The sequence below is a fragment of the Mus caroli genome, unplaced genomic scaffold, assembly GCF_978045245.1.
Source record: "Mus caroli unplaced genomic scaffold, Mus_caroli_1 scaffold_2, whole genome shotgun sequence".
Lineage (NCBI taxonomy): Eukaryota > Metazoa > Chordata > Mammalia > Rodentia > Muridae > Mus > Mus caroli.
In genome coordinates, this window is record NW_028227257.1 from 114318157 (window position 1) to 114341353 (window position 23197).

General features: G+C 39.0%; 1 protein-coding gene across 2 annotated transcripts in view; it reads left to right on the top strand.

Moving 5' to 3' along the window:
• Window positions 1–23197, top strand: part of Scn1a (sodium voltage-gated channel alpha subunit 1) — a 141775-nt gene that overhangs the window by 52543 nt on the left and 66035 nt on the right. For both annotated transcript variants that reach the window (XM_085834813.1, XM_085834814.1), the window contains exon 2: window positions 10255–10567. In XM_085834813.1, coding sequence (XP_085690939.1) covers window positions 10304–10567 — 264 coding nt within the window. In that variant the 5' untranslated portion in view covers window positions 10255–10303. The remainder of the gene's footprint in view (window positions 1–10254; window positions 10568–23197) is intronic.

Below are 23197 nucleotides of genomic sequence, written 5' to 3' on the forward strand. Positions count from 1 at the left end.
TGGACATGTATATACACAGGAGTGTGTGTGTATGTGTGTGTGTGCATGCAGTGTGTGTGTGTGTGTGTGTGTGCACACGCATGCACGTGTAAGTGCATGTGTGTGTGTTCTTGTGCATAGAGAGACCAGAGATATATATCACACTTCTTTCTCTGTTGCTTTCCACCTTAGTTTTTGTGACATGATCTCTCACTGAACCTAAAATTCTTGATTCAGCTGGACTGTCAGGACAGTAGGCCCACATGATGCCCCTGTCTCTGCTCCTCCAGCAATGGAATTATAGGCATTGGATGATGCTGCAGCTTTTTCAATGGGTACTGAAGATCTGAACATAGATATTCATGCTTACATGGCAACTGCTTTACTAATGAACTACTCCCCAGCCCACTCTTTGTATTCTTGATATAGGCTCTTGAGCATTCTTTGAACAAATTTTCCTGAGTGGTTATATGATTGTGAGAAGGCCATGATTTCACTGATTACCTAATAATAATGTGTTCCTCATCTAGAACTATAGGTGGAGACTCATAAGGTGTGGAATATCTAATCTCTGGCAACATTTGTGTCTGAGAGACAAATATTCCTAATTAATTCAACTCATTTAACAGCCTGGTCTTTGATAAGTGGCATACACTTGCTTGTTAGGAATATCACTGTCAAACATCACTGATAAATCGTTACTTTTAGACCCTTTGAGTCCTATTAGCTTCCTCTTGACCTCCAGTGAATGTGTCTTCTTATTCCAGGATCCAGGCTGAGGAAGAAGCACCCATTTGAGATATACCATTCTCAGAGCAAAGGTCCTAGAGCATGAGGCTATGTAGACACATAGTGCTTCAGAGAAAGCTTGACTAGAGTTTATAAGTCTCATTCCATCAGCCAAAAAAAGTCTATTACTCAAAACTATACAAGGGCAAGAAGAGCATAGCAGAATTTCCACTGGTTGGGAAGGCCTGCAGGTTAAACACCCAGGTGAATAATTCTCCTCCAACTAAGTGGATATTTGGGTATCAACCCAGACTGAATATCAAGAAGTGCCACTTCACCTCATCAAACCCATCTTGGCCTCTCTGTATTTTTAGTGTATTGTCGAGATTGGAAGTCTAGAGTCTTCCAGGTCTAGGAGCTAGTCTGGCTATGCCCTGTTAGACTGTGTCATCCTGTTTATGACCCTGCAATCTCCTTCCCAACCTAAAGACTCTCACTGCTCATCCATATCATTCTCTCCCCTACACCAGAATATTTGACATCATATTTGAGATACATTTAAGACACTTTCAAGAGAGAAGAGGGCATTTAACATTAAATTGAAACCTCAAGCAAGTAAAGACTACATAATAGAAATAACACAGAAAAATACATATATACCTCCACAAATAAAAACAGAGATTATACAAATGTATATTTCTCAAAATTGATAGTATATAAAGAATTTTCTAATGGTTTTTAGGTTCTTGATCTGAGAACATATCAGCACTTTATTCTGTCAAAATATCTTTTGAGGATGGGTATGATGGTACACACCTTTAATCTCAGCACTCAGGAGGCAAAGGGAGGCCTCTGTGAATTCAAGGCCAGCCTGATCTGGACAATGAATTCCAGGACAGTCAGGGTTAGGAAAAGAGATCCTGACCTAAAAAAAAAAAAAAAGTTTTTGTTCTCTTTCTTTCTTTCTTTCTTTCTTTCTTTCTTTCTTTCTTTCTTTCTTTCGTTTCTTTTGATGTTATTGTTTTAGTTTGTTGTCTACTTTTTTACTGGATTTTTATGTATTTACTTTTCAAATGTTATCCCCTTTTCTGGTTTCCTCTCCCATCCCTACTCCCTCTGCTTCTGTTATAATGTTCCCACTACCACCTTATTGACCTGGCATTCCCCTACAATGGAAAATCAAGCCTTCACAGGACCAAGGCCGTCTCCTCCTATTGATACCAGACAATGCCATCCTCTGCTACATATGTGGCTAGAGCCATGGACCTCTCCAAGTATACTCTTTGGTTGGTGGTTTAGTTCCTGGGAGCTCTGAGGCAGGGAGGTCTGGTTGATTGATATTGTTGTTCTTCCTATGGGGTTGCAAGCCCCTTCAGCTCCTTCAGTCCTTTCTCCAACTCCTCCATCAGAGACCCTGTGCTAAGTCCAATGGTTGGCTACAAGCAACTTCTGTATTTGTCAGGCTCTGGCAGAGCCTCTCAGGGGACAGCTATAACAAGCTTCTCTCAGCAAGTACTTCTTAGCATCTGCAATAGTGTTTGGGTTTAGTGTCTGTCTATGGGTTGGGTCCCCAGGTGAGGCAGTCTCTGGATAGCTCTTCCTTCAGTCTCTGCTCCACACTTTGTCCCTGTATTTCCTTTAGACAAGAACCCTTCTGGGTTAAGAATTTTGAGATGAGTGGGTGGCCTCATTCTCCTAACCAAGGGCCTTGCCTAACCTCTAGATATGGTCTCTATAGGTTCTCCCTCCCCTTTGTTGGGCTTTCAGCTAATCTCATCCCTGTTGGGTCCTGGGAGCCTCTTGCTTTGCTGGCATCTGGGACTTGCAATTCCCTATCCCCCATTGCTACACACCTCTGTTCAAATTCCTGCCCCTCTGTATATCATCCCCATCTCCTCTCATAACTGATCCTGCCTCCCTTTCCCCCTCGTCCTCCTCTCTTCCTCCCAAGTCACCCCTACCCTCTACCTCCCATGAATATTTTGTTCCCCCTTTTAAGAAGTACTGAAGCATTCACACTTTGATCTTCCTTCTTCTTGAACTTCATGTGGTCTGTGAATTGTATCTTGGGTATTGGGAACTTTTGGTCTAATATCCACTTACCAGTGAGTGCATACCTTGTGTGTTCTTTTGTAGCTGGGTTACCTCACCTAGGATGATATCCTCCAGATCCATTCATTTGCCTAAGAATTTCATCAAGTCATTGTTTTTAATTGCTGAGTAGTACTCTGTTGTGTAAATGTACCAATTTTCCATTCGTCTGTTGAGGGACATCTGGGTTCCTTCCAGCTTCTGGCTATTATAAATAAGTCTGCTATAAGCATAGTGGAACATGTGTCCTTGTTATATGTTGTAGTATCTTTTGGGTATATGCCCAGGAGTGGTATAGCTGGGTCCTCAGGTAGTCTTATGTCCAATTTTCTGAGGAATCAACAGACTGATTTCCAAAGTGGTTTTACCAGCTTGCAATCCCACCAGCAATGAAGGAGTGTTCCTCTTCACATCCTCGCCAGCATCTGCTGTCACCTGAGTTTTTGATCTTAGCCATTCTCACAGGTGTGAGGTGGAATCTCAGGGTTATTTTGATTTACATTTCCCTGATGACTAAGAAAGCTGAACATTTCCTTTTTTTTTTTTTCTTTTTGGTTTTTCGAGACAGGGTTTCTTTGTGCATCCCTGGCTGTCCTGGAACTCACTCTGTAGACCAGGCTGGCCTTGACCTCAGAAATCTGCCTGCCTCTGCCTCCCAAGTGCTGGGATTAAAGGTGTGCCTCTCCACACCCGACTTGAACTTTTCTTTAGGTGCTTCTCTACCATTTGGTATTCCTCGGTTGAGAATTCTTTAGCTCTGTACCCCATTTTAATAGGGTTATTTGGTACTCTGGAGTCTAACTTCTTGACTTCTTTGTATATATTGAATAACAGCCCTCTATTGGATTTAGGATTAGTAAAGATCTTTTCCCAATTTGTTGGTTGCCATTTTGTCCTATTAAGAGTGTCCTTTGCCTTGGAGAAGTTTTGCAATTTTATGAGATCCCATTTGTCAGTCAATTGTTGATCTTAGAGTATAAGCAATTGATGTTCTGTTTAAGAAATTTTCCCCTGTGTCCATGTGTTCAAGGCTCTTCCCCACTTTCTCTTCTATTAACTTTAGTGTATCTGGTTTTAAATGGAAGTCCTTGGTCCACTTGGACTTGTGTTTTATACAAGGAGATGAGAACAGATCAATGTGCATTCTTCTACATGCTTACTGCCAGTTGAACCAGCACCATTTGTTGAAAATGCTTTTTTTCCACTGGATGGTTTTACCTCCTTTGTCAAAGATCAAGAAACCATAGGTAGGTGGGTACATTTCTGGATCTTCAATTCTATTCCACTGATCTTCTTGCCCATCACTGTACCATTACTATGCAGTTTTAAATCACAATTGCTCTGCAGTACACCTTGAGATCAGGGATGGTGATCCCCCCCCCCCAGAAGTTCTTTTATTATCGAGAATAATTTTCATTATTCTGGATTTTTGGTTATTCCAAATGCATTTGAAATTGCTCTAACTCTATGAAGAATTGAGTGGGAATTTTTATGGGGATTGCATTGAGTCTGTAGACTGCTTTCAGCAAGATGGCCCTTTTTACTAAATTAATGTTGCCAATCCATGAGCATGAAAGATTTTTCCATCTTCTTCAGTTTCTTTCTTCAGGGGTTTAAAGTTTTGTCATACAGATCTTTACTTGCTTGGTTAGTGTCACACCAACATATTTTATATTACTTGTAACTATTGTGAAGGGTGTCGTTTCCCTAATTTCTTTCTCAGCCTGTTTATCCTTTGAGTAAAGGAAGGCTACTGATTTGTTTGAGTTAATTTTATAATCCAACCACTTTGTTGAAGATGTTTATCAGGTTTAGGAGATCTCTGGTAGAATTTTAGGATCACTTAACTATACGATCATATCATCTGCAAATAGTGATATTTTGACATCTTCCTTTCCAATTTGTGTCCTTTGGTTTTGGTTTTTGATTCAAGAACAAAGAATGAATTAAGTACAATGCAAGCCTTATAGAATTAGTCAGTGGTTGAGTGATCAGGGAGATGGCTCAGAGGGCAAAGACATTTGTTGACTAGAGTTTAATCCCAGGAATTTACATAAAAGTACAAAGAAAGAAGCAGTTCTTCAAAGTTGTTCTCTGACCTCCAGTTATATGCCTCGCACAAGTCTCCATACACACACTTCATGCACGCATGCGCACATATGCACACACACACATTAATAAATATTTTAGTTACTTTTGTGAGATAATATCAATAAGAATAATATTTCACCTGACTTTAATTTTGGGCAATAGAATATTTTGCAAAGTAGACCAAAAATTTAATTAAGAAGGGTGCTATCTAGAGGACTGATATCCTCAAAATAGTGGTAGGGCTTGCAAGAGCTGACCATCATGTTAGCAAGAATCCAGCTAATTTTCACTATAAATACCATGCTATTTTAGAAGACACCACACATATAGCATTGCTTCACACATAAAATTATGCGGCATAATATAGCTAAGATGTCCTGATATTGAATAACCATATTAACTGATAGCTGGGATTACCAGGTTTAGAAAAATATTTAAAAGTTATTGAAATAAAGTATGAATTGTTGGTGACGATAAAGTATGAATTGTTGGTGACGATAAAGCTGGAAGGTTCCTATTTGAATGAAGTAATTATTCTTATTTCTCTTTCATCCCTGTTTTTCCCATTGTGAATTACATTTTTATTAGTTTTAAATGTTTTCCTAACTTATTTTTTTCCAAAGATTTACTCATTTTATGTATGTGAGTACATATGTGGTATTCACTTCAGACACACCAGTTCCCATTACAGAGGTTATAAGACACTATGTGGTTGGTGGGAATTGAACTCAGACCCTCTAGAAGAACAGTCAGTGCTCTTAACCTCTGAGCCATCCCTCCAGCCCTCAGGTCCTCACTTCTATTCCAGTGTCTTTTGGAGATTTTTTTTGTTTCTTGTTGCCTTCTTTCGAATGTCTTGTCTACGTTTAATTTTTAAAAGTATTTTCTAAAAGAATAATTCTTTCATTTTTTCTTGGCAATTTATTTCTTTTTATTATTTTAAGTATGTTTGTTAATGAAATGCATCATTTTTCTTTCTTCATAACTATGTGACTTTGCATTTTGAATAAGTTCTTATCTTATATTTTTCTTTAAAATATTACTCTCTCTTTGACACTTTTCTTACCACGATTTGTTGGCTATCTCTACTGAAGGGTACATGGCTGCTCTATGTAACCAAGGCATCCAAAGTCACACTAAAGTAAAGAGACCGCCACAAGCCTCAAGCCACGTGTTCCTCAAATGAGACATCTCTAATGAGGCATGTGTTTCCACAAATGGGGACCATTCTTGGTTTTCAGTTTAAATGTTTAAAGATTTTAAGTTAAAAATCCAAACTTTTTCTTTCTAACCTAATGGTTATTTCTGGATAGAAGTTCAAACTAAAATCTATAGATTTTTGCCCATAATATTGCTTGAAAACATTAATATTGAAGGATATTTGACAGCTTCATGATTAAAATTACAGTTATTTGTTTACTTGGCTAGTGTCTGTGTGTGCGTGTGTGTGTGTGTATGTGTGTGTGTGTTTGTTTAACAGAGAGAGAGAGAGAGAGAGAGAGAGAGAGAGATGGAAAGGTGGCATGGTGGAGCTTAGAGGACAGCTCACATGAATCAGTCATCTCCATCCACCCTGTGGGGCAGACAGCAAGCTCAAGGTCACCAGCAAGCTCAAGGTCACCAGACATGAGCAGGAACCTTTACCAAAGCCATCTCTTTAGCCCCAGATCACAATATTGAAATGGTATTATTCTTATAATTAATATAACTTATGTTTTACTTTTTGGTAGTATTTGAATACAAGGTCTAATCAGAAAGTAAGAAATACTTTCCCCCAACCTGAATATGTTATCAATATAGTATTTAGTTAAATTACTCACATATGAGTGTAATTACTGTAACTAAACCCAGTCATTATTATAACAATAAATTTGAAGTGGTCATATTCATCAGTAGTATTTGCCTATCTTCTTGGCTGTTTGTTTACTCAGTTGATACTGACAGCCAATAGCCCTAAATTTTTTTCATTTTTTCTTATACTGCTTTTTATTTATTTTTAATTATATTTAATATTTTTCTTTTACAGTCTAGTCGTTATCCCCCTCCCATTCTGCCCTCAGACAGTTCCTCATCCCATTTTCCTCCCCACCCTCCCACCCCCATCTCTAAGGGGATGTCTCCACACCTCACACTCCCCCAACACCCCCGCCAGGCCTCTCCATTCCCTGCGGCCTCAAGTCTCTCAAGAGCTAGGGGCTCTTTTCTCACTGAGGCCAGACCCGGAAGTCCTACTTGTACATGTGTCCAGGACCTTGGACGAGCTAGTATATGCTGCCTGGTTGGTGGCTCAGTGTCTGAGGGATCTCAAGAGCCTAGGCTTATTGAGCCTGCTGGTCTTCCTATGGGGTCGCCCTCCTCCTCAACTTCTCCCAGCCTTTTCCTAATTCAACCACAGGGGTCCCTGACTTCAGACAATTGGTTGGGTGTAAGTATCTGCTTCTGTCTCAGTCAGCTGCTTTTTGGGCCTCTCTGAGGGCAGACATGCTAGGCTCCTGGCTGTAAGCACACCATAGAATCATTAATAGTGTTAGGTCTTGTAGGTTGCTCATTTTTACCGCATAGGAAGGCTTGAAGTAGCCACTTCTGTTCTGTTCACACAATTTTATGGGAAATGAACCCGGTTGTTGCACCCTTTCAGAAAGACTGAAATTGTATGCAATTAGTATGTATTTAAATTATGCTGCAATCCAAAATTTAAGTATTTGCATACAAAAGATAATGTTAAACCTATGAAACAGCAAAGAAATACAAATGAGAAAAAAAAACAAAACAAATGCCCTTATATATGTTTTCAAGTTTGTTCTCAGTGAAAAGAGAGAGAGAGAGAGAGAGAGAGAGAGAGAGAGAGAGAGAGAGAGAGAGAGAAGCAATGATCTATACTGGGCAGGATTATCAAGCACTGCACACTGGTACTTTGGTCACAGACAGATTGCAACTCAAAGCTGGCTCCAGGAGTGGAGCTGAGAAGTCCCAATCCTTATTCATGTATCCATCCTAAACTCACGGCACAACACAGGACATGTGTGGTAATGGTGGCATCCACAGACATCTTCTGATGCCAGTCCCATAGATCATGGCAGCCTTTCAATTGTGCTTGTATCATAAACACTTGATGATGATAACAGCAGCTCTGTCAAGAGTTTGTGGATTTTCTATAATATTCTTTTAAATCATATTTTAGAGTATATTTCTACTAATAAGGATGTTTAAGGTAATAAAAGAGCAGGCCAAACTGTGCTGATAGCAGCTTTATACATCTCATGTATGTTGGACTCTTTGATGCATTAATGTTGACTGATTTGTCTAAAATACGTAAGTCCATTTAAGTATTCTATTAGGTCTCCACATTAAAATCATCTAGTGATTTTTTTCTCAATATATACTCAAGCTTTTAAGTGACATAAGGCTGTAAATAGTTCAGTTCACTTCCAAATATCAGATCATAAATATTATCTACACATCAAATAAGTAGAATCAGCACTAGAATTGATAGAATCAAATCAGAGATGGTGGTGCAAGACCACAATCCAAACAATTATGAGAGTACAACATGATAATTGCAATTTCAAAGCCAGTCTGAGCCATGGAGCAAGTTCCACTCCACCCTTGGGGCATGCTGAGATCCAAACTCAACAGTCATAAACAAACCAAAAGATAGGGTTTATAGAATAAGAAGAAAAGGAGAAGAACAAATAAACACACTAAGATAGAATTCAATGCATCTTTAGACTCAAAACCATCAAGTAGGTGAGAGGGATACCTAGACAGGGATGATCTGAATGAATGAGTGAGATAAAATACAGTGATTCCATTGCCATGAGAGGTAGCCCACCTCTGACACTATTAATTACATACTGCTGTTCTTGCAGACAGGAGGCTAGCATAACATTCATTTGAGTGGCTTCATGCAGCAGCTAATGGAAATACATGCAGAATCCCACAGCCAAACATTAGGTAAAGCACGGGGAATCTTGTCAAAGAGGGAGAGGAAGAGCCAGGGAGGTTCAGAACACAAGATATCCTACAGAATCAACTAACCTGGTCGCATAGCAACTCACAGATACTGAACCACCAACAAGACATCATGCATGGGATGACCCCCTATACATATGTAAGGGGGGTCCCATCCCATCCCTTTACAGCTTGGTCTTCATGTGAGACCACTATCAGCAAGAGCAGGGGCTCTCTCAGACTCTATTGGCTGCCTTTGGATCCCTATCCCCTAACTGGACAGCTTTGTCTAGTGTCAATAGAAGAAGATATGTCCAGTCTTATACATCTTAATATGCCAAGGTTGCGGGAAGAGGGTTGATATCAATGGGAGGTTTCACTTTCTCTGAGAAGAAATGGAAAGGTGAATGGGGGGAGGGAGAACACTGGGAGGAGAGGAGGGAGAGGAAGCTGTAGTTTTCTACTAAGAGGCCTAGACATCAAAGCTGCAACTAATTGTATCTGAGCTTGCTGACTTTAATGAGCTAACAGACTATTGAAACAGAGTCTGTACCAGGCAGAACTTGAGCTCTGGGAAGTTTGGGCACAGCTATATGTGTGAAATTTGAACTCTTATTAAGTATACCTTTAAAAGGATGCATCTTGGATTTGGCCTTAACATCTGCAGAACTGTAGACTCTCCAATGTATCAGAATTACTTCGGCGAACCAAGAACATTCTACTACCTCCTGTGCACATAGCTTCCTTTCCAGTATAGTTTATCTCCATCTCAGCCATATTAATGGCTTTTGTCCCACCTTGGATTGTCATTGTCAAAGAGACTCTACTAGAGCTAATGTAGTTCTCAGGCCATAGATCTACTCGCCCACATCTCAGGGTGTACACAGGCATAAGTAGTGTAGCAATGACTGTCTTTTATATGATTCTGATTGACTGCAACAAAGTTAAACAGCTTTGCCCTTACTTGTTAAGCCTCAATGGCTGCACTTTACATATCAGAGACAAAGTTTTGGGTTTTTTCGTTGTGTTTGTGTGTGTGTGTGTGTGTGTGTGTGTGATATACCTTTGAATTGATTGATCTATCAGTGGGCATCGTCTTCATCATACAGGTACATCTCAGGGTGAACAGTTTATCAGTGATGTGGCGACAATTATCAAAATGTACTCAGAGCAATATTGAACCAGTGTTTAAACTCACAGCCTAGTTCCTCTATTGGTAAAGCACAATCCTAAATATACAAGACTGCTTGGCCAAAGCTCAACATAGAGAATGAATTTGTGTAAACTTTTTTTTTCCATTTCAATTTTACAGGAGACAAAAATTTAAGTCTTCTGGCCCTCTTTTCTAGATGAGCATTTATTGATATTAATAACTTTTAATGTTCTCCATGTTTCTGGTTCTTCCCTCCTTAGGAATCTCACATGAAGAGTAAAGAGTAATTAAAATGTGCAGGATGACAAGATGGAGCAAACAGTGCTTGTACCACCAGGACCTGACAGCTTCAACTTCTTCACCAGAGAATCCCTTGCAGCTATTGAAAGGCGCATTGCAGAAGAGAAGGCTAAGAATCCCAAGCCAGACAAAAAAGATGATGATGAAAATGGCCCAAAGCCAAACAGTGACTTGGAAGCTGGGAAGAACCTTCCATTTATCTATGGAGACATTCCTCCAGAGATGGTGTCGGAGCCTCTGGAGGACCTGGACCCTTACTATATCAATAAGAAGGTAACTGTTTTTATCAGGTATACTTTGCCACTAACTACATTTACATTGGACTGTTACAGAAGCCTCACATACTAAATTAGCACAGGCTTAACAATCTCTCTGCTTAAGAAATGAGACCAGATTTGTGGGTGGTTTATGCATATTCATAAGAAGTAAATAAATTATATTATACCATATGGAGCTGCCCCAAATGCCCCATGACAGAAATCTAAATATACGTATAAGATTTTGTAGGCAGCTAATTTAACAAATTAAAAAACTCTCACTGAAGATTACAAGGACTAAGCAATTTTAAGTACTTTTTTTGTACCTTGAAATGTTGAAGTCACCCTGAGTTACCAAAGACCTAAAAATATATTGTGTGAATTTCTCATGGAAGGAAGTTTTACAACACAAGAGGTTTTTATTTCTATGCCATATTATAAATAATCAATAATTTCCTAAGTAATTGTATCCACATGGAATATAGTTATGCAATATACAAGGGTATTTTGTGTTAATGTTGTTTTGTTGCTTGTTTTTAGGGAAAAATGATTTCTTTTGGCTTGTAGTTCATATATATAGAACTGTTGGGGGCATACTGCAATTAAACCATTTCTGCACATATATGTATGTATGTATGTATGTACATATATGCATGTATACATATATATCGTAACCATATTATGTCTACAAGGACTCTGTTTCTAAGACTGATACAGTTTTATACTGGCTTAAACTTTTTGAAGACACTATCCATCCAATTACACTTGCCAGTTGTTAAAGTGGGGGGAATATATAACCAAGCAAGTCAAGTGTTTCATTGACCACAAATCCTAAAATACTCCAAACTTTTAGGGACACTTTACAGTTAGCCCAGTTCCTGTCAGAACAAAAGCTGCCATATGTGGTAGCTTGGGGTGAGAGAAATGTCTTAGTTAGAGTTTCTATTCTTGGGATAAAACATCAACACCCAAGACAACTTGAAGGTAGGGAAGACTTATTTCAGCTTACAGTTCTACATCACAATCCATTATGAAGAAAGCTGGGGCACAAAATCAAAGCAGGAACCTGGAATCAGGAACTGAAGCAGGAGCAGGGGAAGAGCATGCTCACTGGCTTGCCTGGCCTATTTTTTTATAGCACCTAGGACCACCCTCATGGGGGTGGCACTACAACAACAGGCTAGGCCATGCCACATCAATCATCAGTCAAGTAAAGGCATTTCAGGCTTGCTTCCAGGCCAATCTAGAGAAGGGGCAATTTCCCAATTGAGGTTCCCTTTTCCAAAATGACTGTAGCTTATGTCAAGGTGACATAAAAGTAGTCAATTTAGGAGATTGTTCACTCTATAATTGCTATTTGTCAGAAGTGAATATGAGGAAATTACGAAATAAAGATCCAGATGTGTTCCACATAGAAATTGGTTCATCTCATGGATTGTGTTTATTTACTTACAATTCTTGGGGGGCATGCAGTGTTTCAGAGGCTCCTATGGTCCAGGTTAGAAAGCCTTTTCCTCATCAGGTATTTGCTCTCCCAAACATGGAGCCTCCAATTTACAGACCAAATCCACCATCTAATAGTTACTAATTATTTATATAGAAACAAAGATAAATAAACATGATTTATTAATGATAAAAATTACTAAGAGGAGGCCCTGTCAAAATACAAAGTTGAAATCCAGTATCCTAGCTCCTATACAATGTCCTCATTTATAAATCTATAAAGGAATAAAAGACCAAATGGAAACACTTTAAAAAGTGTAGTAATTCACTATGTGGTAACCAGACTGTTATATTGCTATGAAAAGACACCATGACCATAGCAACTCTTATAAAAAGAAAGCATTTATTTGGAACTTGATCACATTCAGAGGTTTAGATCATTATTATTATGGCAGGGAGCATGGCAGCACATAGGCAGACATGGTGCTGAAGAAGTAGCTGAGAGTTCTATATCTGGACCCACAGGCAGCAGGAAGAGAGAGCCACTGGGCCTGGCCTAGCCTGAGCTTTGGAAACCTCAAAGCCCTCTTCCATGGCACCCTTCCTCCAACAAAGCCATAACTATGGCATCCTTCCTCCATCAAAGCCATAACTAAGTCAAGCCACACCTTCTAATCCTTCTCAAGTAGTACCACTCCCCTGATTACTGAGCATTCAATTATTTCAGTTTATGAGAGCCATTCTTACTCAAATCACCATACAAACTATCAAACTATCAGATCCTTTTTTTTTTTTTTTGTCTTTTAAATTAAAGAGCTTCCAGACTGCCAGGCCTGGTTGTACACACCTTTAATCCCAGCAATTAGGAGGCAGAGGGAGGAAATTCACTGTGAGTTTAAGGCTAGCCTGATTTACATAGCAAGTTCCAGGCCATCCAAAGTTAATAGTGAGACTCTGTCTTAAAAAAAATAAAATAAAATCAATCAACCAATCAACAAATAATAAAAATAAAAGCAAAAGAATGTGTTTTAAAAAACAAAGAGCTTTTAAATTGATGAAAGATACTGTATTGAGGGGTGGTTCTGCCCATGATGGTCCCTGACTGGGTTATTTTGAATTTTAAATTTTAAAAACAATGGCATAAAGGAAAATGGAAAACAAAATCACACAACCCCGTGACAAATACTTAAAGCTTTTACACAAAGCTCAAGGTGCAAGACCAGCTCTGATGACTAGGCAGCCAGATCAGCTTTCCTACCCCTGCCCGCAACCTGCCTTTGACATCAGCTGTCCTTATCTTCAAATGCAGATTGTGTGAAGAAGGAAAAACATTCAGACATTTTGGAACAAATCACATTGTGCAAGCAGAACAACCTGATAGGAGAGATATTGTTATCAGGAAGGAGTTTTTCCAATGAAAGGCATGTCCTTCATTTTCACATTATTCTTCCACCAAACAGATCTCCAGATGTGAGCCACTGGATAGCAGCGCAGGTAGACATTTCTAGAGCTAAGGATTTTTTTTTTAAAACAGACACGCAATGGGCTTCACTCTTTAGTTTTTGAGACAGCAATTCCCTATGTATCCCAGGCTGGCCTTGAACTCACACTCCTCCTTTCTACAGGTGCAGGGATTGTAGGAATGTGTCAGCTTGTCCAGCATAGAGTACTTTAGAACACATGGCCAAACCACATTCAGAAATGTTGCCTTCTTTCGTAGTGCTCTGTTTTAAAACCTTCTTTAGGTTGCCTGTGTATTATGTTACTAGTCTTAATTTTTCTCTCATAAATAGATTGTTTTATTATGGTATAATCTTCATAAACGTTAAGTTTTCTCTGATTTACATTGAAGTTGCTTAGTAAAATCTCAGTCTTTTAAAAGAATATTTCTTCTAATATTTGATCACTAATTTTGTTTTAGTGACTACTATGTAGCCTTCATTAAACCTCATATATATATATATATATATATATATATATATATATATGAATGAGAAAGAGAGAGAGAGAGAGAATGGGAGACAGAGAGGGAAGGAGGGTAGAAGGGAGGGGAAAAGTGAATGAGTTGAAGCAGCCAAGGGGTCTACTGGTCAAAAATCATTAAGGGTGAGATTCTCCATGACTGAAGAAACTGTGAATATGAATTTGTTTTGAAAATTGAGTTGAAATATTCAAACATCAATGGCTTCCCTTAGATTGAACTTAGTTAATGAGTTATTTTTATATAAATCATCATGCTCATTTATTAGCAAAATGTAAAATGGTTTTAAAAAGCCAAATCTCTAAGAACCTTTAGCCTGCTGTAACATCACATCCAACATTTGGAATTATAATGAAAAGAAATGGATTGGCTTAAACTTATGGAGACCAGAGAGTACAAGATTGAGGAGCTAAACCATCACATGATGGAAGGGTTTAAGGCAAGGAAGAGCAAGAAGGGTCTGATATCTTACCCTGGAAAGGCACCAATTCGTTCTTGAAGGCAAAGCCTTCATTCACCAATAACCTGTTAAATATTCCCACCTTGTATTATGGAATAATTCAATTTATGAGTTTTGGGAAGGGCAAATATTGAACAATAGCATTGACCACGACAATGGTTACAGAATGTATTCTTTATGGTATACCTCAGGCTAAAGTGCAGGTGCACCATATGTGCAGAAAGCTGTGTGAAGGCACTGTAGCATGCCAGGGCTCTCTGTGTTCTTTTTATAAAGATAACCAATGCCATTGGGCTAGTGGAAATGTCACTGACAGTGGTATATGTTATCGTGACATATGCCCACATATTTTTATCCTCTTTGACCCAGTTTCTGATCTGCAAATTATGTAATAATCAAACGTTCTACTAAAATTATTAAAGTGATTTAAGCTGTGATCAGAGATCCTATGTTAGCAATGAAAGAAACAGTAACAACCATGAAGTAGAAAGGAGATAGCAATGTTGTAATGCACTGAGTTTCCATCTCATGGTTGCTGTCCTCAGGGGACCTTTAAGATGTGAGTCGAAGCTGAATACTTTCTATTTGTTCCTTCACTTTGTGTAACAAGGACATTTCAGTTTGTGAGTACAATTTTTTCTTATGGGACTTTTTTTTTGTCGGTTTCATAACTTGAGCTACTACTGTACCATTTGCCTATACATTCAGCTTCACCCACTCTTTGTTCAGAAAACGTCTCCCCTCTTATGTTCTTAAAATTACAGATGACTCATTAGAGACATGGGAAGAAATATCCTTTTGACAATGTGGCATTTGACTAGAAATAGAAAGATATTCTAGATCTGCAGTGAAAATAGAAGCTTGTTATATTTTGGAATATAGAAATGTATTCATTTAAAAACTGTACTGTGTCCTTGAATGTTTCCTAACATTAAAAAGAACCTATTGTCTCCACCAACAGACCTAAAATGATGGATACTATCTCTCTACTGGGGTTCACATAAGAGGCTTCCAATTTATAGCTCATCTGTCATCACAAGAGTGTCTATGATTGAGGTACCAAGTTCTTATTTTGTTTTCAGTTAGGGTGAGGAAGGTTTTATTCTTCTAGAAAAATTAGCCCTTAGCCTCTGCCTCAGAAAATGTCCCAGGACAAATAAATTACCTTTGACATTTAGTTTATTCTAGTCATACTAGTTAACAGACCCTTTGGATAAAAGTAACCAAAACTCAGCAAAAACTACTTTGAAGGAGAGACAGAAGAAGAGGAGGAGGAGGAGGAGGAGGAGGAGGAGGAGAAAAGCAAACTTATGGGCCAAATCTAGTTTGAATAACAAAAGACACAGAATCTAAACTGACACCATCAGGACAGCCCATGGACAGTGTAGGCTCTGCTTTGCCCTGTGCTGGCTTCCTGTGTAGATGGGCTCATCCACACATGGCAAAAATAGTCCACAGTTACAGTAAGTTAACATCTACAGCAGAGTAACCTTGAGGATAGGTGCATGTGTTTTCCAAACTCTGAGCAAGAATTCTGGACCAGGTAAGGGTCACATGCTGAATCACATCCTAAAGAATGAGGCAAATGTATTTAGGCCACAAGGACAGACAGTGGAGCAGAGATTTTCTCCACAATTAGAAGACAGAAACCTCTAGAGAAGTTATTCCAGATGAGTAAAAATGAACAACTGCTACCTCCCTATGTAGTATGCACTTGCATTTTAAATTCATGTTGGTACCTTACAGGTTCTTTCAAGATAGTTTTGGTCTCAACTTCAGAATAATAAATCTGAGGTTAAATAGTTTGTCTAAGATTGCAAAACTAATAAGTAAACTACTGGCATGTTGCCAAACCCCTGCTTTGTAAAAACAAATCTTCCATACTCAGTATCAGCGTCTAATACAATTCAACTACACTTAAAACTTAAATGGTGGGCTTCTGAAAGGAAATTGCATGTGAATTTAGATGCGAAGACAAGCTTCTGTAAAAAGGAAAACATAGAAGATGCTAACAGAGCATCTGGCCTGTCATATGAGGAGGAGGTTAGATTCTCTAGTTGCAGGGTACAATAGATCTGCTATCATACGATGGCCTGAAGTTAGCGAAGGGCATCATTTAGGAGATCTCAAAAAAATGTCAAGGCAAATAACGCCACAGCATTCCCTCCATCTGCCCTGCTTTCTCTTCCAACCTGAGAAAACAGAAATGTGACAGAATCTTCCCTCTGTCTACGTACTCTCTTTTGTAAGAGAGTAGATCCAAAGTTAAAACATAAATTAATTGTGAAGTACTCATATCTATAATTTTTGCTATTTGTGCACAATACTGTTTAACTTTCAAATTATCTCCCAAAGTTTATAAATGTGACATGAATGACTCTCAGATACCCATTCCCTCTTTCCACTCTCTGGTCATTTCAGCTTGTAATCAGTGGCTTAAAGACCTTACCCATTAACTCGGTGGAGGCTGTGTTAGATTAATTGAAGTTAGGCTACTGCAGAGAAGCAAATGCTGTGAGAGAAGCTGTGAGGGAGACTTGTCATTCCTCATGAGCCAAAGAGGAAAATCTTTGATTGAAGCCATGGAATATAAAAGAGGAGGGGAGGAGGAAAGGAGACCATTTAAAGATTCTCAGAGACTGAAAAAGGCTTAGACCCATGGATTGGACAAGAATGGGAAATGTAAGCGGAGATGGAGACTGCTAGGAATCTCTTACTCTCTGAAACATCAAACTTTGAAGCATCACTATATTGGTACGTGACTCTCATTCTGCCCCCCTGCCCCTTACTGTGGAACCTCTGGAAATGTGCCCTGCTCCCTGATAGGGTTAGGACAGTTTTTCAGTCTGACCACCAGAGTCTTACAGAGTAGAGATGCGCACCTGAGCCCAACTTAGAGCCATGTTACTATTTCCAGACTGGTACTTCCTTCTACATAGTGATACACTTCCAACCACCATTAATTCATAATTATATTTCATTAGGAATTACATAAAGCCTGGGAATAGTTCACTGCAGGAGTGCTTACTTAGCACTTGTTGGGCCTGGCTTGGATCCCAGCACCTGGAGAAGAAAGTTACATTGCGTTTGAAACAAAAAGACAAACAAACAAAAAAAAAAACATATTTATTTACTCTCTTCTGTGAAAATGCATTAAAATTCCAAAGGAATTGACTGCCAGATACACTTTTAGAAGACAGATGATGTGTAAATTAAAAATCACCTGTGATTTAAACTTCCAAGCAAAGAATATATTTAGTCTGCTTATAACACCTACTATTTATTTGTTTTTTTCTTTTGAGAAAGTTTTATTCCAGCATTCAATCTTGCCTCAAACTCACAACAATCCTGCCTTAGCTTTGGGCTGCTAGCTTTACGGGAGTGAGACTCCACATCTGGATGTAAGGCTTTTAAAATATTTCTAGTTATCCAGCTCACTTTCTTTCTTTCTTTCTTTCTTTCTTTCTTTCTTTCTTTCTTTCTTTCTTTCTTTCTTTCTTTCTTTCTTTCTTTTTTTTTTTGAGACAGGGTTTCTCTGTGTAGCCCTGGCTGTCCTGGAACTCACTTTGTAGACCAGGCTGGCCTTGAACTCAGAAATCCGCCTGCCTCTGCCTCCCGAGTGCTGGGATTAAAGGCGTGCGCCACCAGGCCCGGCATCCAGCTCACTTTCATATGTTATTTCTGACTTTTGCCTGTAGCTAACTTTTAGAGAGGGTAAATGGAGTACATTTCAGTGTACTCTCTGTTATGGCACAGCTTTCTGGCAATGTCTAGATGAAATGCAAAATTAGAACTTAAGTTATAACTGTATACTTTTTTTTTAAATGGGCTCTTGATTGAAATAAAGTTTCCACCAATGGCTATATATTCAGAAAACAAAAGTGCAAATATACCACTTGTCAAACCCATGTTTCATCCTTGACAGTAATCGAAGCAACAAGTCACATTCTATGAGGGCAGGCGTGAGAGAAGTTACTAGCTCACAGCAAGCAAAAGGGCCCAGTCCACATATCCTGTATAATCATTGAGAACTGGTGAATTACTACTGATTAATCATTAACCAGCAAAACTGTCGCTTCACCCTGCCACTGCAACGTCATCTTAGTGATTTTTTTAAAAACGTCACTACGTATCTAGTTCTGATGCCATGAATTGAAATCACAGCTTATGGTTTAACAAGCACATATATTTCCATTTCTCAAGTGAAGTGACTTAGTCATAGAAAAGAAGAGTCCAGAATCTCAGAGGTAGAAAGAACAGAGCCAGCTTTTAAATAATATATCCAATTCTAGAGTCTGCACTCTTAACTTGAGACAAATCTACTGGTATCTTTCCCTGAGGTTTTTAGGGTGTTTGTTTGTTTGTTTGTTTGTTTGTTTTTGGCAGGAGGGGAGGGGTCATTAAAACTGTTGATTACCAGGGATGCTTATCGGTTTTCAATCAAACTACCTTATGCTTTTCTTTAACACCTGAAATAATATTTTTCCGTCAAGGGTTGCTGAAGAGTGTGACTTGCTCCGTCAATGAGTGGTTGAAAGTCAGGTCAAATCTGCTCAGCCCAGTAGATAGACATCAGCTAGTGTGGCTATGGGCACCTAAAATAGAATAAGACCAGATTGAGAAGGCTGGATACATTGTGAAAAAAATCACATAAAATACCTCAGTGATTTTTTATATGATTTTATCCTCAAATGTTGTTATGTTGAGTTACAGAAAAAAAACCACTAAGACGCACTTCACCTCTTCCTTGGCTTTTCATGTAGTACTTAGACAATCAGAAATCCTTGGTTAAAGTTCAGGTTTGTCTTTACATTATGTTCCTATTGGTTAGTGCTAAGCTATCTACACCTCCATATGTTCAACTTCTAGATTCATCTGTGCTACTGTCTGTAGCTGAGCATTCCTTTGCAAGTACCCGGATTTAGATACATGTGTTTTCTTTTCAGAATGCAGCACAAAGCTTTGCAAACATGGTGCTAATCAGTCACCTTTTACACCTAAATTACAGCATATGACTTCATTTTTGTCATATAAATATTACAAAGACATTATTTAACACACACACACACACACACACACACACACACACACACACACACACGCATGCCAGAAAAGTCCCAAGGCCTAAGTAGGAATACTTCATTCCCATAAATACATCCATAAACCAGTTTTTATACATAAAGGTTATATCTGAATTTACCCATTGTGCCTTGTTTAAAATTTGTTCCAAGGAAGAAAATTATTCTGGTATTAAAATGTTCTCATCAAGTGCTTATATTTCTACTCCATTGCAGTGATGAGATTAAAGCATTTATTTTTTTCCCTTATAATAAATGAATCAAGGGATGGGTTTAGAGAATATACACACATGTGGCTACCTTCTACTAAAAGGTACACTCTTGGTGCCTGCCACTGGGGCTATTTGCACATGTAACTAGAGAAGGGGGATGTCTAGGTGGTTGGTAGCTTTGGAGTTAATCCTTTGTTTTAAGTGAACATTGATCCCGTTGGATCCTTTCCTCCATGCAGCACCTCCAATGCAGTATTTCTGAGTGTCACTGCAGTTGTAACCTGACTTCTCAACAATAGTAAAGTTGTGAAAAACATAGTAGATACTATCGGGTAAAAAAATAAATAGCAAACCAGTTGGAAAAAGTAAACTTAAATTCTAAATCAAATTTACTGACTTCACAATGACTACAATCCTACATATAATGAGGTGCTATCTAAGTCTGAATAATGTCTCTATTACAAAGCTATTGAAGCTAAACCCATAAACACTTCAGAGTGATGTGTAGGAAGCTCGCATTTGCATGTATGTTTCAATCTAAAAGGAATATATCTATCATTGGGTAAGAAACAATGAAAGTGGTTCTGCAAGGCTGGCACTATTGTTACAGTCCTTGGCAGGGGTGGGAAGAAATCTTATGAAAAATTAAAGTACAGAAAGCATGCTGTGCAGTCAAAGCTCGTCAGTCTCCTGTTTCAACCCACCTACACATTGCACATGAAGTTCTTTATGCAACACGTTTTTACAAATTGTTTGCATTTAATAAATAAATGTATCAAATATATCATAAAGGACGAAAACCTTTGAAAATTTAAGAATTATGTCAAGGTGTTCAACCACTGGTCATCCAGATTTTCAATTATTAATCAGGACTGGGGTTGCCGAGCTATTACCAACGCTGTTTTGCTGAGTTCCAGTGCCTAAAGTGCCCTCCTGGTTCTCTCTTGCTAAGTTTCAGAGTCTCAACTGTGGCCTCACTAACAATTCCTGTTTTGTCCTTGCTTCCTCTTATCTCTTTTCTCTTTTCTGTCAAGTGTTTCTGTAGTGGTGACTTTGCTACTGCCATAACAAAACTCCATGACTAAGGCAACCTGAAAAGGAAAGCATTTATTGTAGGGGTTCGCATGAGTCCATGACCATCATGGGGGAAAGTATGACAGCAGTCAGGCAGGCCGGCATGGTGCTGGAACAGTGGCTGAAAGCTTGTACTGTATCCATGAATAAGACACACACACACACACACACACACACACACACACGAGAGAGAGAGAGAGAGAGAGAGAGAGAGAGAGAGAGAGAGAGAGAGAGAGAGACAGAGACAGAGACAGACAGAGACAGAGACAGAGACAGAGATAGAGATAGAGAGAGACAGAGAGAACACAAACTGAGAATGGTACGGACTTTTGAAACCTCAAAACCTACATCTGTTAACACATGAACTCCAACAAAGTCCTTCCCAAACAGCTTTGACATCTGAGGCCCATATATTGAAATACACATGCCTACTGGGGTTATTCTCATTCAAACCACCACAGCTTCCTTTACTCATCATTTAAATAGAAGGTGGCCAAGGAACCTGTGTCATTGCAATTCTGAGTATAGCCAGTTTCCATGGGATGAGCCTGGGAATTTCTCTGCCCACTGAACTACTATTGACCCTCCCAAGACTCATCCTCCAGGCTGTGAAAGATGCCACAGTAAGCCTGAAACTCATTTGTCATCTCTATCACCATAGTCATTTCAAAATTGGTCTATAGTAATATATGAGATGAGATTCTTAAGTGAAGAGTATAGATTCTTTCTAGTTACATTTTTTTAACTACAGTTCCTACTCTAGCCCCCAATATTTCTATCACATTTGACTGGCTGTGTTTCTGGATAAGGAGGTATAAGCAAGAGCTTTGAAAAAATCATTGGTCCTAAGCTTTGCTCGTTCTGTGTCCTTGGATGCTCACTTCCTTAAGGCAAGGGCATTTCCCTTACCCAAGTCCATTCATGTTTTATGATGCTTTCACAAGGTCGTTTAGGGACAAAAATATTGAATGATTCAGAGAGAATAACAGGGACTATGTACCAACCACAAGCGATTGTCCCTGGAGTGTGTTTCTCCCTCACAGACATCTTAAGGTAGTCTCCCTTGTGCTGGATGCACCCATTCAGTGATGATTAGACATGTGGTCAAAGGTCAGGCTTAGAGAAGCAGCACTTTTCCCACCCAGTTCATGTGGTGGTCTCTGTTTATCTATGACACAGTGACATTAATTGCTAAGTAACTGAAATGAAATGGGATAGCCCAGCCTACAGTCTCTTGTTTTATTTTATCATCATTTTCAGCAGACTCAAAATTGCATTACAACTTTCTAAACACAGGCTTTACTCTCAGTAGTTGGAATTTTGTGTGTGTGTGTGTGTGTGTGTGTGTGTGTGTGTGTGTGTGTCACAGCGGAGAAGACTAACAGATCCCCACCGATTAGGGGATATTTTCATAGTACATTTAGAGCTTTTCTGTTTGAATCCCAGAGAGAAAGGGCTATTTTCAAACAGAAACTCTGTGTTCAAGGATTGCTCCATTTGAAAATTTCAAGGTCAAAGTGAAAAATAAAATGAAAATATGTTAGTGACCTAAAGTTTAAATGTGAAGAAGAAATGCTATCAAAAAAATGCTCAGGAGAAAACAAACGGCACATTATAGAGTGTGCTAATCATAGCAGGGTCCATAGAGCTATGCATCAAAAGGCTAAAACATGGGAGTTTTAAGGAATAGATTCATAAACATTTTAAAAGCTGTGCTGGGGACAGCATTCGGTGGTGGATCCCTTGTATAACACTCTGGGTTGGTTATAGATTATACACACATGTGCACACATACCCTGTGCTGGGAGCATGACCCTATGGTAAAACACTTGCTTAGCATGCAGGAGGCCTTAATTGCATTCCCCATACTTAGGAATTAGAATAGAGTAACTAAAAAAAAAAAAAGATAAATTCAAACCTTAGCATTCTCTCTGTTTAGTGTGTTATTCACAGAGATGTCAGCTTCATCCATCTCGGCATAGTCTGAGTATCAGTAAATGACTTAGAAGAACTGTGTCAGACTAAGCCGTGTTGCATGGTGAGTCTTTTCCCTCTGCACACTGATCTTTGCTGTGTAGTAAGTCTGACTCTTGTCGTAGATGCTCTTCATGTTTATGGGTCCTGAGTTCTCCAGGGGCCTTGAGCTTTTCCTCCATGCAGGAGAGAGTCAATTGGGATTAGAAACTAAGTGTCAGCTACCTCAGGAATCCCAATACAGAATTTAGCACTCCTGGTCAACAAGATACTCTCCAGGGAGCCTGTCCTGCAGAAATCAATGACTGGATGATATCCATCCAATCGGTGTGGGCTAGATGGAAGCTGCTTTTGTTCTCTATTACCAGCGGAGCGATGATGTTTATTTTATAAGCACGGGTAGTGAAGGAATATTTATTTTTAA